Source organism: Hyaena hyaena, unplaced genomic scaffold (assembly GCF_003009895.1).
Source record: "Hyaena hyaena isolate Hyena2069 unplaced genomic scaffold, ASM300989v1 scaffold_228, whole genome shotgun sequence".
NCBI classification, from domain to species: domain Eukaryota; kingdom Metazoa; phylum Chordata; class Mammalia; order Carnivora; family Hyaenidae; genus Hyaena; species Hyaena hyaena.
The window spans coordinates 342,988-359,918 of NW_024080860.1; the positions used below are offsets into that span (position 1 = coordinate 342,988).

Sequence of the window (16,931 nt, forward strand, 5' to 3'; positions counted from 1 at the left end):
TCTCAAAAATAAATAAACGTTTTTTTCAAAATGTAAAGAAACATAAAGGATATAGAGGATCCCTGCAAGAGGTCCAACGTCCAACCAACAGGAGTCCTAGACAAGAGGAGAGGGAAAAAGAAGTCCCCGGGGAAATGTCATTAAGGAAATATAAAAGAATTTCTTAGCTCTCAAGAACCTGAACCTCTAGAATTAAGGTACCAATGTAAAGGACTTGAGCATCTGGGGGCACCTGGACACACACGGAAATTTTAGAGGAGTTAAAAATCAAGAGACACACTTTTGCCAGCATCTGGAGTTGCTGAGAAGCTCTGAGAGGGGCCAGGAGTACTGACAGGAGTGGCATTTGGGGGTGGGGGCGCCTGAGGGGAAGGCTGTGAGATCTAGGTCTGGAGGCAGGCACAGTCTTAGAGTAGAGATCTTCCAAGTGGGGTCTGGTGGGGGGGGGGGAGATACTATGGGGGACAAGTCCTAATGGGGGGATCGTTTCTAATGAGGAAGGGGGCTTTGAACTGGGGGGATAAATGGGGAGGGGATTCTTTTCATTCTAGAATCTATACCCAGCTATAAGTGTGTAATCAAGTGTGAACTGGACACAGAAGGAGTGGAAAAATTTATCTCTTATACACTCAATTTTTGGATGCTATTTGAGAATATCCATACAAGGAAGTAAACCAAGAAAAGAGATCCAGTAAACAGTGGATTCAACCCAGGAGATCAAAGAAATCCCAGAATGGCAGCTATGCATCAGGCCTATGGGACATTCTGTACAGACTGTTTCACAAAATGGGAGATTTCTAAGAGGGAGATCCCTGAGAAAAAAGAGGAGTCCAAGACAAAATGGTATCACAGAGTTTTAGTATATAGTATTTTTATTTTTTGAGAGAGAACGCATGTGCAAACGGGAGGGACAAAGAAAGAGAACCCCAAGCAGGCTCTGCGCTCTCAACACAGAGCCCAGTGCGAGGCTCGGACTCACAAGCCATGAGATCACAACCTCAGCCAAAAACTCGAGTCAGACACTTAACTGACTGAACCACCCAGGCAATCCTGGTACCACAGAGTTTTAAAGAGGTAAGGATAACAGTTCAAGAAACAAAAACAAAGGCAGTCAAAAATTATAGGGAAAACAAAAGCTCTTAAAAACAAACAAATAAACACTGCTTTGGGTTTTCAGTTAGTAATATTCTCATCATACAAGGGGGGTATATGTGATACTGTCTTTAGTTTATGATATTAGAAACACCCATGTAAGTATTACTTTCATTACAATAATATAATATGGGCTAAGAGTAGTGATCTAACTATAAAGGAAGAAAGTGAATACTGTATCATATCACAACAGGAAGTCTCCAGATATAAGCCCCAAACTGACAAAAATCAAGAAACGGCAACATAAACATTTAGCTATACAGGATATAGCATATTTAGCTATATGAAAGAATCCCCATAAGAAATAGGAGTTAATGGGACTCCTGGGTGGCTCAGTCAGTTAAGTGTCCGACTTTGGCTCAGGTCATGATCTCACGGTTCGTGGGTTCGAGCCCCGCTTCAGGCTCTGTGCTGACAGCCAGCTCACAGCCTGGAGGCTGTTTTGGATTCTGTGTCTCCCTCTCTCTCTCTGACCCTCCCCTGCTCATGCTGTCTCTCTCTCTCTCTCTCTCAGAAATAAACAAAACATTTAAAAAAACAAAAAGAAATAGTTAAAATCGGTTCCCTCTGATAAATGCTTTTGTATTATTTTTCTCACTTGGTGCCTCTGGGCCAGCGTTTGACTCTGGCTCTCTCACTTACTAGCAACATAACCTTGGCAGGTTAACCTCTCTGTGTCAAATTCATCACTGATGAAATGGACAGGACACCTCTGTTACAGAGATGTTGTGTTAATAACCCAGATAAAACATGTGAGGGAACACCTGGCACATAGAGTATGTTTAATAAATATATATTTTTTTTAATGTTTTTTTATTTATTTCTAGGAGAGAGAGAGAGAGACAGCTTGAGGAGGGGAGGGTCAGAGAGAGAGGGAGTCACAGACTGAAACAGGCTCCAGGCTCTGAGCTGGCAGTCAGCACAGAGCCCGACGCGGGGCTCGAACCCACGAACTGCGAGATCATGACCCAAGCGAAAGTCGGACGCCTAACCGACTAAGCCACCCAGGCGCCCCAATAAATATTTTAATCAAAATTAAACTAAGAAAAAAATGAATAAATGGTTCAGTCTTCTAGACTACCAAAACAGTCTAGAAGAAAAATAAAACATGACACCCCAGAAGCGAGAACATGAAAATGATGTCTAGGAAAAATGGCCGTATTGGGGAGGTGCCTCCATCTATCCAAACCTACCAATTAACCTCAAGGTTCAAGTTCTGCCTTCCCCGGGAAGCCTTCTTCAACACTCCTGGGGTACCCAGGTTTGCCTCCGAACTCCCAGTTCTGCCCTGGCTCCCTGCCCTTGAAGCTTCTCTTCTCCAGAACAGCTTTAGCCCTTCTAGCACTGCCCACGGATTATCCTCTAACCCCTTTGGCATTACGGTCTTCCTCCTTCAGCTAAATCCCATTTAGTACTAGAATCCTTCAAATAGAAACCTCCACCCGTCATTCCCAACAGGAGGCCTCACGCTCCTGCCTCCTGTCCATTCCTGCTGGTGTGCTCACCTCCAGACTGTCACTATCCAATACTTGCCACCTGCCAGACTTTGCCCGTCAAAGGTGCACTCCCTCTACCTGCTGTGCAGAGCCTGCTTGACGGGCACTGGTCAGATAGCACCTTTCCCCTTCCTCTGATGCCTACAGAGCACAGCCCACACTCAAAAGAAGACTGAAATGCTGCCACGATCCCTGATGCACAACCAGCCTCAGCTCTCAATTCCTGGTCTTGTCTCCACTGCTTCCGCCAGTGCCCAACGCTGCCCTTCCTTCGCGCTTAGCTCAGCAGAGCTCTTCTCTGATCAGGCTTCCTCTCACGGCACTCCTCGTGTACCCGGTGATCCCACTGATCACCGTCCTCCCCATGAGAGCATCACCCCCTGCAGCCCAGGAATGCACTGCTCACAGGTTCCTAGTACCCACCACAGTGCCTGCAAACAGTCTATTCTCAAGACGTACTCGGAGCAGGAGGGAGTCAGGAAGGGGGGCCACCAGTGGCCTTTTCTGTGGCAGCTGTGCCTTAGGTCTGGTATATTCTGAACCAACACTTTTGCTCTGGAACCAGGTCCCTCCCTGTATGTTTTCCTAACGCTCAGCACAGGATCTCATTGGTCACCTCCACTAACGGCATTTTTCCCACAGGAGCTGCCGTCCTCTGCAAGATGGCACCTACCTGATGGTAAGATGCTGTCCTAGGAAAGTCGCTGTCACCTAACTGCGCAGTCACCCAGCTCTCAGGGGCCTTTAGCTCTGCTGAGACAGACCCTACCAGGAAATGCCTCAGCTCCCAAAACAACCGTATGCCCGTGGCAGCGGAAAAGCCTGGTCCAGGAACAGATTCTCCCCACTGGGGCATTCTCTCCAAAAACCAGGCAGAAAGAGCACCTTTTCTGTGTGTGCTCCCCACACCAGAAGAATTTAACAACTCGTCAGGTAGGACAGTCTTCCACGTGAAGCCAAATGCTGTCTTCCTGTTAGGTCTGCTTATTAGCGCTGCCCTTTGGAAACAACAGAATAAGTTTGCCTATTTTAAAAAATTTCTTTGTTTTATATTTATTTTTGGGAGAGTACAAGTAGGGGAGGAACAGAGGGCGAGGGGGGGGGGGGACAGAGGATCTGAAGTGAGCTCTGCATGGACAGGCTGACAGCAGTGAGCCCAATGTGGGACTAGAATTCACAAACTGTGAGATCATGACCTGAGCCGAAGTTGGACACTCAACGACTGAGCCACATGTGCCTCTAAATTCATCTATTTAAAAAAAAAAATTAATGTTTGTTTTTGATAGAGGGAGAGAAATAGAGCACGAGCAGCGGAGGAGCAGAGAAAGGGAAACACAGGACCTAAAGCAGGCTCCAGGCTCTCAGCACAGAGACTGATACAGGGCATGAAACTATGAGCCATCAGGTCATTTAACCGACTGAGTCACCCTATTTTTTAAAAAATATTTCTTTTGAAACAGACAGAGCACAAGTGTAGAAGGGGCAGAGATGGAGGGAGGGAGGGAGAGAATCTGGAGGGTGCTCAGTGTGGAATCTTACATAGGGTCCGATCCCGTGACCCAGGGATCATGACCTGGGCCGAAATAAGGAGCTGAATGCTCAACTGAGCCACCGAGGCGCCCCTGAACTCACCTATTTTAGGTCAACCATTTAAACAGTTGAAAATAGCTATAGTGCTCACTTTACATCCCTGTTCTAGACACAATAAAAGTATGGCAGGGGTCTCGGACGCTGCTAGCATCTAGTGCATCAGGATAAGAAGGCCATACTCAAGCTCTAAGTGAAGAGAGCAGCACGAGGCACAGAGACAGAACCAGGAGAAAGGACACTACCCCAAGCATTTTCAACTAGGGCAGCACCTGTGATAAAAGCCTCTCGTGGCCCCGATGAAAGCCCTGGTACTCGGGATGGAGCTATGGGAGCTCTCGACCAAGCAGGTAGAGCTCGGACACGTCTAGTTGTCAAAGCCTGAAAGCCTGAACACGGCGAGTACAACAGCAAGTACACATGCAGAACGCTGCCTCCACTGCAGTGCAAACCACGGGGACAACAGCTTCCAAATGGCTCCTCACACACCAGCGCGGGCTTTGCTGTGAGCCTTCAGGCCTTCCAAAGGGCAGGAGTCGAAAGGCCGACTTCCACCTTGACTTCTTACATCACCCCCAAGAACATGCCCATCCCGAAGCGTGTGTTTAGGGGACATGCCCTCAGGAGGTCCACGCCGAGGGAAAGGACGGCGCTGCAGAAGCAGTGACGGGTCTGCTCCTTTGCACCGTGAAGCCGACAGCAGAGCGGGAATTGCAAAAAGACTCCTCGTTCAACTGGCTGGCTCTGCTACAGGGAGACGGAAGGTCACACTCTGTGGAACACTGAGAGCTGCAGCAGTTAAATACCCTCCATGGGCCTCTTCCCTGGTACCTGCCCCTCCTCTCCATCCCCTTGTGTTCTGGGACAAATGGCCTTCTCGCTTCAGTCAGTGCTCCCCTGCCCTACTCTGCACACTAGGAAGGGAGCCACTTCTGGGACTCTCCACACCGTAAACAGGTCAGAGTCCTGCTTCAGGAGTTTGCAAGCTGGTGCCGTGGCAGGTACAGGCAGAAGAGGAAGGTGTGGGGTAGGGAAGAGCTCGCTCTCAGATATAAAGTTTGTGGAAATGGCACCTGGGCACACTTTATGGTAGGAGAGCACGAAGAAGGGGAGACGAAGTCCCTGAGGCCTGCCGAGCTGCAGGTGTCCATCCACCCGCTCAAGTACTGGCTGTTCAGCTCCGATTCTGTGAGCTCCCCAGATCCTGCTGGCAAATCGCCTTTTGAGCGGATGCTAGTAGAAGACTGGTTTCTGTCACTGGCAGTAACAAGGGTCCTGACAGCCAGTAGCAAGAGCCAGCCTGGAGGATATGGTTTCAAAAAGGCTGGTCTAGCATTTCGGCTATTTTACACCTGATCCCACCAACATTTTCTGAGTGCCAGTTATGTGCTGGGCAAGCCTCCACACAATAGAAAATACAAAGACCAAAAAAGACACGGTCTCTGAGCTCTAAAACCTGTTATAACCAGTAGCTTCGAGACTGTAATTGAGAGGATGCTCATTCCACCAGAAGAACCAACATCTTAGAAGATGAAGACAGATCACTCACTAGTATTTAACATCTTGGAAAACAAGGACCAATTTTGTCAAAAGTAGGTTGTCAAAAGATTCATAATACTTGTACATTTTAAGTGACTGACTTGTCACAGGTGTCATAGAAAAAGAGTGTAGCAGGGACAACACCGAAGACCCAAAAGCCAAAATATGTTACAACCTCAACAGCAGTGGCAGTAGGACAAGAATGGTCTTTTTTTTTTAATTTTTTTATTTATTTCTAGGAGAGAGAGAGAGAGAGACAGCGTGAGCAGGGGAGGGTCAGAAAGAGAGGGAATCACAGACTCTGAAACAGGCTCCAGGCTCTGAGCTGGCAGTCAGCACAGAGCCCGACGCGGGGCTCAAACCCACGAACCGCGAGATCATGACCTAAGCGAAAGTCGGACACTTAACCGACTAAGCCACCCAGGCGCCCCAAGAATGGTCATTTTTTTAATGTTTATTTTAGAGAGAGAGAGTGCGAGCAGGGGGAGGGGCAGAGAGAGGGAGACACAGAATCAAAAGCCAGCTCCAGGCTCTGAGTTGGCTGTCAGCACAGAGCCTGACACAGAGTTTGAACCCACGCACCATGACGTCATGACCTGAGCCAAAGTTGGATGCCCAACTGACTGAGCCACTCAGGTGCTCCAATAATAGCCATTTTAGACCCAAACACAGTCATTGCTAATCTGCCAAAACACCCAAGGCTTAGGAATATCTGGGAAACCATCTAAAAACTCATTGGGTCCAAAACACCTTCGAGATGGGAGAAAGCTGGCGGTAGAGATGACGACGAGAAACTGCCCTGCTGGATTTTCCAGGACAGACCCTGGGAGAACTGGGTCTCCCCTAAATGGCAGGACGTGCCAGACCACAAGTCCAAAACGTCGGGCAAAAAGCCAGCAATCCTCCCTTCCTGCTGGACATTAACAGTAGCCAAACAGGAGTAGTCCTCTAGCTCACATCTCCGTTCAGAAAACCCACAAATACTCCAATGTCCCTGAAAGACCTGAAGGCCAGGGTCACAGGGTCAGAGTCTGTGATAAAGGCAACATTTACTTCTGATACCGACTGGTTGTTTTTGACAGGCCAGAGAACAGCAGCTTTTAGATCACTTGTGAAAATGTCTGGGATGAATAGGCCTTTTCACTGCCTTCTTCTCTCCAGTCTCCTTTGTAGAGGGATGGAGGTAGCAACAAAGGAGAGATTTATTACCATGAGCCCATTCGGCAGCTGTTTTCTTGTTGTCCCTTGTCTAACTTCTCTCAAGAGAGCAGAGTTATCTACCCAGCAAAGCAGGTGTTTAAGGCAGGTGATTTTGTTTCCATTAATTTCCTTAAGTAACAGTAAACCAGACTAGAGAGTTCTCTCATGAACTCACGGGGAAGCCTTAACCCTGTGGCTGCTACATCACGAGGTGTCTGCTGCAGCAGGAAGGTGAGGTTGTGATCCCTCGTGGTTCCAACACCTTCAGATCTCTCCTACTGATAGTAAGCAGGACTTAAGAGTCATGGCCCATCCCTACTGGCCGAGATCCGGATTTTGTCTTCGTTAACAATGTGTTAGATATAAAGTGATGCTGGAGGCTTCCAGGAAAAAACAGATTAAGAGGCATTACTCTTCAGGGCAAAGCCCAGATAAACCATCACATTAATGACTATACTCACGGTTTCATGTTCCAAGCTACTGTGAGGGAGAGGTTGACATAAAACACGGAAAAAAAATTTTTTTTAAAAAACATGGAAAAAGTTTCTAATTTTAAAACTTAAGACCACCTAAACTTTTAACCTCCAGCTCTGGGTGGACTTTCCAATCTTCTCCATGATGTTTTCCACAAGAAGGCCCGTGGTGTGTGCACTCCACAGTCACTGTACCATTAGCTTCCCACAGACACTTTCTGTCCCCCCCCCCCACCCCGCCCCATCTGTACTCGCAGACAGCTACTATTCACTGGTGGGCTGAGAACGACCGTCCTTCCGTATACGGGACAAAATCCCAAAGCTTTTATGCTCCAGCCGTTTGATTACCTTCAATTGTCTCCTACTGTAGAGCCGTCATCATAAGGCGCAAACATGCGGTGACACATTTCCTTCTCTTTATCTGTGTAGTCCCTGTAATAGCTGGAGACAAAAATACACATTAGAGTCTGTCTTTGCAGGAGGTGACATCTGGTGGCTGGAATACTCCACTCAGGTTCAGAAATACTGAAAATTCAGCAAGCCTTGAAGTCAATCAGGAGGGGATGGAAGCTGGAGGGGCAGGGGAATGAGGAGAGGCTCCCAGGGAGTGGCTGTTCAAGAAGCTCTCGGACAATCGGAAGTCCACAGTCTGAGAAGATGGTGGCCTTTAAAGGCTGGGAGCCACTGTAAGGGCTGCCAGACTGAGTCTTCCCAAACAGCCTCATACTCCATGACCTCTGACTTATCTTGAGGTTTCTTTGCTAGATAGATAATGGTAAGATTCCAAAATTTCTGCATCTGACGTGTAAGTATCCTGAAAGGATACTTTTATTGTTTTTGGTTCCCCAAATGGGACAGGATACTCTTAGAAACCAGAGAAGAAGGGCACCTGGCTGGCTCAGTCAGTAGAACATGTGATTCTTGATCTCCAGGTTTTAAGTTGAAGCCCCATGTTGGGTGTAGAACTTAGTTTACTTATTTAATAAATAATTATTTCATTTTAAAAACAACCAGAAATTTCTGGACAGTCCTAAACGGTCTGAAATATAACAAAAGGATCCAAATTAAGGGGGGGTGGGCACACAACTCAGACTTTTTTTTTTTTTTTTTTAACATCAAGGGCTTTAACTAGCAATCCAGAGTAAATGTTTAATGTCAACGGGAGTAGAGAATCTTACTAGTAGAGAACAACAGCAACAAGAAGAAACATCTAAGAAACAGTGGACAGATCAGGAGGTGGTGGAATTCTGGACAACTCCTATTTATATGCTGATACAGTCAAAGTAGAAAACTTTGAAGCTAACTTCCTTAATCACAAAAAGCTATGCTACTGAAAGACTGGTACTGATACTACTTATAACAAGAAAATCACCCCATGGGTATTAATCGGACCTGAAAGACCCACTACAGATCAAACCAGGATCTACAAGACCCCTTTCTGTGGTTTTCAGGGTAGAAAACAAGAACAGTGGTTTTCAGGGGCGCCTGGGTGGCTCAGTTGGTTGAGCGTCCGACTTCGGCTCAGGTCATGATCTCACGGTTCGTGGGTTCGAGCCCCGCATCGGGCTCTGTGTTGACAGCTAGCTCAGAGCCTGGAGCCTATCTTCGGATTCTGTGTCTCCTCTCTCTGACCTTCCCCTGATCATGCTGTCTCTCTCTCTCAAAAATAAATAAATTGTTTTAAAAAAAAGAACAGTGGTTTTCAATTGTGGCAAGGAGGGGAAGTATTTGAAGGGCAAGTCCTTTTTAAAATGTTACACTGGCCCACCTGTTACCGAGTGCTTACTTTGGGGGTGAGGGGTGGGGAACAGGGAGACGAGATAGGATCCAGACATGCAGTTTGGAAGTTTGTCCCAGCTTTTCAGTGGGAGCTGTTGATTTAGCACTTCATAAAGCCAGCTCTAGGGGGCGCTGCCTTGTAACGAGATACGCAACATTGCCAAACAGGTGGACAGACAAGAACCGCAGCCACAAGGCTCATCTCTCTCTGGTTCGCACTCCCGAAAACAGAGGTCTCACCTGGCCAGTTTCTTCAGCTCGTTATTGATGTCATGATTGAAGGGCTGTTCCTTCTGGGCTCGGACTAGAAAATCTCGAGCCTTCTGATACTCAGTCATGACAAGACAGGCCTGTCAAAAGATAGAGTTTTAAAAACACAGGAAATACAGCGTTTTTCCAGGGCCCAAGGTGAACATCACTGCTACCTTTTCTTGGCCATTCGTTCCCCAGTCCCTGCCATCCAACACACCTGTCCACACCGGAAGAGGGCCTTGGCATTCTTCCGGTCAATGATCAGAGCCTGTTCTCCATAGCGCAGGGCCGTGGTGGGCCGCTCCAGCTTCAGGTATGTAAAGGACAGGTTAAGGAGGACAAGAAGCTTGGCTGCTTCCACCAGGTGCTGGTCTTCAGGGGTTGCTGATCGCCGGTGAAGCAGCAGCAAGGCCTGTGGACAGGGAAGACAGGAACTCAAGAGGAGGTAGACAATCTTACTACTAAAAGCCCCAAGAATCCAGAAAGAAATATCTTAGAGCTAAAAAAAAAAAATGAGTTCAACAAGTTGCGGGACACAAGATTAATACATGAAAGTTAGCTGTAGCTCTATACTCCAGCAATAATCCAAAAATGAAGAAAACAACTCCATTTACAATAGCATCAAAAAGAAGTCAGAATAAATTTAAAATACAAAAACTATATATTGAAAACTATAAAACACCATTGAAAAAACTAAAGGCCTAAATAAATAGAAATCCATCCCCTGTGTATGATCATAAGACTTAATAGGAAGGCAATACTCCTAAGGTTGATACATAAATTCAAAGCAGCCGCTACCAAAATTTCAACAGTCTTTTCGCAGAAATGGTCAAGCTGATCTGAAATTTTGCATGGGAACTCAAGGGATGTCAAACAGCCAAAACAATACTTAAAAAGAGAATAAACTCCTAAACATAGGAGTTAAACTGTAAGACTCTTAGAAGAAAACAGATCTAAAGCTCTCTGACTTTGGATAATGGTTTCTTAGATAGGACATGTAAAGCACATATCACACACATGCAAAAAAAAAAAAAAAAAAAAAAAGGAAAGAAACTGGACTTCAACTTTAAAAAATTTTGTGTTTCAAAGGGTACTATCAAGAAAATGAAGAAAATGACTGAAAAAAAGTCACTATAACCATCATTTACTGGTTTAAACTGATAACACAGTGGTTTACTGCTGTCACTGTCCACACCTATAGGTAATTTTGTATTTTTGAATGAAAAGACATTTGTACATTCCTGGAAAGAAAAAGAATGTGAAAAGACAACTCACAGAATTGGAGAAAATATCAGTAAATCATACTTGAGAAGAACCTAGTATCCAGCCAATATAAATAACTTTTATAAGTATAAAAAGAAAATCCAATTAAAAAGGGCAAAGAGGGGCGCCTGGGTGGCTTAGTCGGTTAAGCGTCCGACTTTCGCTTAGGTCATGATCTCGCGGTTCGTGGGTTCGAGCCCCGCGTCGGGCTCTGTGCTGACTGCCAGCTCAGAGCCTGGAGCCTGTTTCAGTCTGTGACTCCCTCTCTCTCTGACCCTCCCCTGCTCACGCTGTCTCTGTCTCTCTCCTAGAAATAAATAAAACATTTAAAAAATAAATAAATAAATTCCTTAAAAAAAAAAAAAATGGGCAAAGAAGGGGTGCCTGGGTGGCTCAGTCAGTTAAGTGTCCAACTTCGGCTCAGCTCAGGTCATGCTCTTATGGTTTCAGAGTTTGAGTTGTGTATCAACAGCTCAGAGCCTGGAGCCTGCCTCGGATTCTGTGTCTCCCTCTCTCTCTCTCTCCGTCTCTGTCTCTCTCTCAAAAGTAGACATTAAAAAAATGGACAAAGACTATGAACTGATATTTCTCCAAAGACGACCTACAAATAGCCAATAAACACATGAAAAGATGGACATCTTTTTAGTTACCAGGAAGTGCAGTCAAAATCATGAGATGCCACTCCACATGCACTAGGATGGCTGTATGTGAAAGAAAGAAAACAAGCGTTGGTGAAGATACAGAGTAACTGACACCCCTGTAATGGTGGGAATGCGAAATGTTGCAGCCACTATGGAAAATAGTTTGGCAGTATTTCAAAAAAGTTAACCAAGGGAGTAACTACAATGAGCTGGCACTTGCACTCCTAGGCACAAACCCCCAAAAATGAAAACTTGGGTCTACACAAGAACTCGTACACCAACGTAAAGAGCAACATTATTCACAAACATTATTCACCATAGCCAAAGAGAGGAAACAACCCAAATGGCCACCAACTGATGAATGAACAAAACCTGGTAGGATCCACACGATACACTGTTCAACCTTAAAATGAATGAAATTCGGTATATGCTAGAACATAGATGATCCTTGAAAATACTATGCCAAGTGAAAGAAGCCAATCACAAAAGGGCAAATATTGTATGATTCCACCTATACGAGTACCCATGATAGACAAATTCATAGAGGCATGAAGCAGAATAAAGGTAATGGGGCCGGAGAAGGGGGAGAATGGGGAGTTACTGTTTAATGGCTAAACAGTGTTTGGGATGACGAAAAAGTTCCAGAAACGGGCAGTGGTGGTGGTTGCACCATACTGAATATACTTAATACTGCTGGATTGTATACTTGAAAATAATTAGTGATAAATTTTAGGTTGGCACATTTTTATCAAAAGAGATACAAAATTTTAAGAAAGAATGGAGTATTAAGACATGTTACAACATAGGTGAACCTTGAAAATATTTTGCCAAGTGAAAGAAGCTACACACAGAGCACCACACATTCGGTGATTCTATTTATATACAATGTCCAGGAATAGGCACATTCATAGAAACAGAAAGTAAAATAGGAGCTACTGAGGGGTGTTGGGGGAAAGGAGTAACTGCCAACAGATCCAGCGTTTCTTTTTGAGGTGATTAAATGATCTGGAATTAGATACTGTTGACAGATGTACAACCTTATGAATACACGAAAAACCACTAACCTGTACATTTTTAAAGGGTAAATTTCCTGGTATGTGGATTCTCTCTCAACAAGAGAAAAGCGATGAAGACCAAGCCTGAGCAGGGGCAATGTGACTCACAGGCAGGACTCCATTTGGAAGACAACAGTTAAGAGGACTGGAAAACACATCAGACAAGATGGTGCCAGAGCCGCCAGCCTTCTTTTGCCTTCCCTTTCATCTCCAAGCCCCAGGCATTCGTCACAGAAGTTTCTGTCCATTGTCCTTACACCTTCTGAATTGCCTCGGGTCTCACAGTCTCATATCATCAACCTGGATCTGTCCCCTAAACTCTGGCCCCGTTCCTAAATGGCATCAGGGGACAATCTGCCCCCTGGAAACCATCTTCTACAGGCCACCTTTATCTGGCTGTTCTCATCAGTGAGTGAAACCAAAGTTAGCACATCCCTTTGCCAGTTATTCCCGTTTAAAAATTTTTCTCAAATGACAAAGTTTCAAGTAAGGCTATTCTTTGGTTTCCTCTGTCACTTATAAAACATCATCAAGTCTGGTTACTCAGTTTCGAAAATATTTCCGGAACTTTTTCTCTTATCTGCACGACTCTCACCTTCTGAAACACATTCCTGGATCCCCGGGACAGGCTTAGCTGCGACACGCCTGAAGCAGTGCCTAATGTGGACTGGATATTCACTGGCGGAAGTCTGTCCCTTCAACGTGTCCTGCATGCGGTGGTGTGCTGGTAAATGCTCAACAAGCTGCTCTTGGGGGAAGCAGTGCCTTGCGGGGTATGCCTATTCCTGTCGTGTAAGCAGTTTAATCCTGGCTGATTTCAAGCTACCCAAGTAACATTAAGCAGCTTGCGAAACTTTCTGAAAATTGCATGATCGGCTCTCATGAGCTCCCGCACAATGCTACCTGCATGCTACCAACCTTCGCATCTTCCCTAAATATGACTCTCATAACCTCGCTCTCCCCAGCGGTTCCCTGCCCTCTTCTTGATCAAGTCCAGACCCATCTGTACACATTTTAAGTTCTTTGAACCTGATTAACTGAGCTCTGTTTTCTCAGTATTCTCCAAACGTGACCTGTGCTGTAGACTAAGTAACCACCAACTGGCCCTTGAACAGGCTCTCTGCCTCTTTCTCTTCCATTTCAGCCCGCTAGACACAGCTACCGTGCCGCTGCTTCTAAGAAATCACTACCAGAGGGGCCTAGCCCCAAAGATCTTCCTCTGAAAAGCCACAGTACTAGACGCTCCAGGTATTTCCTGGTCCCAGGGGGCTACGATTTATCTCCCTAACCACGTTAACATTATGTGACGGCAAGGACCCTGCCTAGACTGCATGTTCCACACGAGGCGGAGCAAAAGGCTGGGAATGGTGGCACCAATGTGCCACTCTCTATCATGAACAGGTAGCAAAACTTCTGGCTGAGCAAGACAGACTTCACACACATCCTTTAGTCTCTCCTGCCCTACGGAACTGAAAGGCACAATCCAACAAGAACAAAGAGCAAGAGGACTGGTAACAAGCCCAACACATCAGAACAGATGGCCGAGTGGGGACCAACCCGGCAGGATGGAGTGCCTGTACCGGAGGGGCTGCTCTGCAGCTCGGGGCCCGGGAACAGACAGAACGAGCCCTCGGAGCTACTGTAGAAGCGGAGCTGAATAAAAGAGGACACACTGAATGCTGCCGCTCAGTCCCTGTCCCTATGCATCCGGATGGCCACTCCTCCCCACCACTTCCAGGATCATGGAGTCTCTTTTCCGGAGAGTTGCCATGGAACCAAAAGAGTCCTCGATTCAGGACAGCAGAGGGCAGGAAGGAGGTAAACTGGTAACAGAGGCCTTAGAGACCAGTTTCAGTAACAGCGGGAGAGACCCTCTGTCCTGTCCCCTGTTCAGCTCCCAGCCCACCAGTAGCCAGGCATTCACACGGGTGGACGATGGAGAATGGAGCGGCTCCTGAGGAAACAACCCAACAGAGATACGAGGGAGGCCAGGTGGGCACACGGCATGTGCCCCGCCAAGCACTGGGACTTCTAGCCCGGCCCTGATGCCCCTTTCATGTCCTAATGAGCAGCCAAAGATCGCAGGACATCTGAGGAAACCCTCTATGGGAGGGACAGCCTTCTATCTCCCAGGGGCTGTCCACCCCTCTCCCATAGAATAGGATTTGTTTGCTGGGCACACGTGCAACCGGGATATAGGTATTTGCTAGGCTTCCTTACAGCTGGTTGTAGCCAAGAGAAAAGGTTCTGGAAAACATCTCTCAGTATGAGAGTCCCAGGTACATACTCTCAGCCCCCTCTTTTCCCTCCAGCTGCCTGGAGTTGAGAGGCCACCATCCTCAAGCACAAGGCCCAGAGCGCCGCCCTACCAATGGGAATCCAGGGAGGTGGAAGGCTGCTCGGCATCTGAAACCATTATGGAGCACAGCTACCAACCAGCCCTGGTTTACCCAAGCCTTTCACGTGAGGAAGAAACAGAACACTGACCTAATGACAGACGTCTGGGACCTACCACCAAACCTAATACAGATGGACACTATGCACTGGGCAGGAAAGAAAAAAAAAAAAATCAAACAGAAAAAGAATGGAGGTTTTTTTTTTTTTTAAATCTGAAAAGCAGAGAGAAGGAAACTAAATTACAACCAATACTCAAACCATAAAAGAGGATGCATGTGTGAAAGAAGAACAGAAATGCTGGGGAAAGTTAAAACAAACAAACGAAATGTTCCTTAGATGAGATGGCAAACAGTGTCTGAGCCAGACACTGGGACAGCTACAACAAGATGGGCAGTGACAGAAAAAAACGCAAGGAGAGGCTCAATCTAGAAGGCCTGACAATTAACCAAGAGTTCCAAAAAAGAGAAGACAGAAACAAGGGCAAATTACCAAAGAAATTGATTAAGACCATTTCCCAGAACACTGGACAGGTTTCCTGAAAGAAAGGATGCCCCAGGGGCTCAATACAGCAAATCTTTAAAAACACAAACACCACTGTAAAATTTTAATGACACCAGAGGGAAAAAGATCCTTACATCCTTACAGAGAAGAAAACAGAAAAGTCATATATTAAAGGCACGAGAACCTAAATTTTATCCAGACTTCCCGACAGCCACTGTAAAAGCTAAAATCAAACAATATTCTTCAAAATCTGAGGGATGGTGACTACATGCTTGAATTCCTAGAATTCTATACTCCATATGCCAGCTGCTAAGTGTGAACTACAAGAATATTTTTAGAAATGCAGGGATGTGCTCTATCAACAAGGGGGCAAGTGGAGAAAAACAGCAAGTCCACAAACAGAACCACAGAGCAGCCCGGGACAAGAACGCTGAACCAGAACTAGAGGGAAAGCCCTAGTGGGGAACTAGAGAGCCACGTTCCAGAACGAGAAGGAAGAGGTGCTAAAACCAGCAACGAAAGCATTCCGAGTATCAGTGCACAATGCCAGAAAAAGCAGCAAACAGGCTTAAGAGGGACCACCTCAGGGACCAGCCCGGGAAAACAGGACTGACAATGGAAGCACTGCTCTGTTCGCTGGAAAGTTTCTTTCCCACGTGAGCAAGCTCGATTTAAAAAAAAAAAAAGAAAAAGGAAAAGAAACTTTACAACAGTAACAGTAACAGTATCCATGATTTGAGCCAACTGTGAGCCCATACCTATGCCCTCCGCATTTAGGATCCTGCCTCTGTCAGCATTCTGAAAGCGCGCACGCTTCTCTCTCCCTGGTCTCTGTGTCTCTCTCTCTGGTCTCTGTCTCTCTCTCTCTCAAGCATATGCAGAGACCAAACGTAGCAGAGATCTTTAGCCCTCTACCCAATATCTACCTCCTTTCTTCTCTAGCAGAGCCTCTAGTTCATCTGAAGCAGTGGTGTACCAACTCAACTACATTGCCTCAACTACATTGCCTCGCTGCCTGCACAGTTGATGGGGTCCACTGAATATGGGTCTGGCCAATGATACAAAAAGTGAAGTCACCGGGTTAAGGGAGTACTTCTGGACGGCTCTCAACAAGAATACACCAGACTCTTCTCTCCCCCGCTTCCTACCCCAGTGACCACATGATGCTACAGGTTGAAGGACCATCTCGGGGTGAAAAAGACAAGGATAGGTTTAAGGGCAGTGGAGCAGAGAGGCAAAAGGAACCTGGGTCCCTGATGGCTTCATGGAACTGATCGACCACCGTTGGGCTGCCTCCCTTCTCACTGAAATAAAAAGTAAATCTAAAGATGTAAGTTTTTCAGGATTCTGTTGCTTACAGCTGAGTACCAATTCTGACTGATTTAGGCTCACTTCGCAAATGAGAGAAAAATCAGAATACCCCTCGACTTGCCTCTAGAACCGAGGGCAGTTTGGCGCACAGAAAATGCTGGTATTTGGTTTTTTTTAAATATTTTTATTTATTTCTAGGAGAGAGGGGGGGGGAGAGAGAGAGAGAGAGAGAGAGAGAGAGAGACAGCGTGAGCAGGGGAGGGTCAGAGAGAGAGGGAGACACAG

General features: G+C 46.2%; 1 protein-coding gene across 4 annotated transcripts in view; it reads right to left on the reverse strand.

Annotated features, from left to right (window-relative positions):
- FKBP6 (FKBP prolyl isomerase family member 6 (inactive)) overlaps positions 1 to 16,931 on the reverse strand; it is a 32,903-nt gene that overhangs the window by 11,665 nt on the left and 4,307 nt on the right. For 3 of the 4 annotated variants that reach the window (XM_039243460.1, XM_039243457.1, XM_039243459.1), the window contains exons 6-8: positions 9,696 to 9,890; positions 9,467 to 9,576; positions 7,796 to 7,888 (exon numbers count right to left, since the gene is read on the reverse strand). In XM_039243460.1, coding sequence (XP_039099391.1) covers positions 7,798 to 7,888; positions 9,467 to 9,576; positions 9,696 to 9,890 — 396 coding nt within the window. In that variant the 3' untranslated portion in view covers positions 7,796 to 7,797. Of the gene's footprint in view, positions 1 to 6,806; positions 7,355 to 7,795; positions 7,889 to 9,466; positions 9,577 to 9,695; positions 9,891 to 16,931 lie in introns of those variants that run through there. The other variant, XM_039243458.1, reaches the window with a different exon arrangement.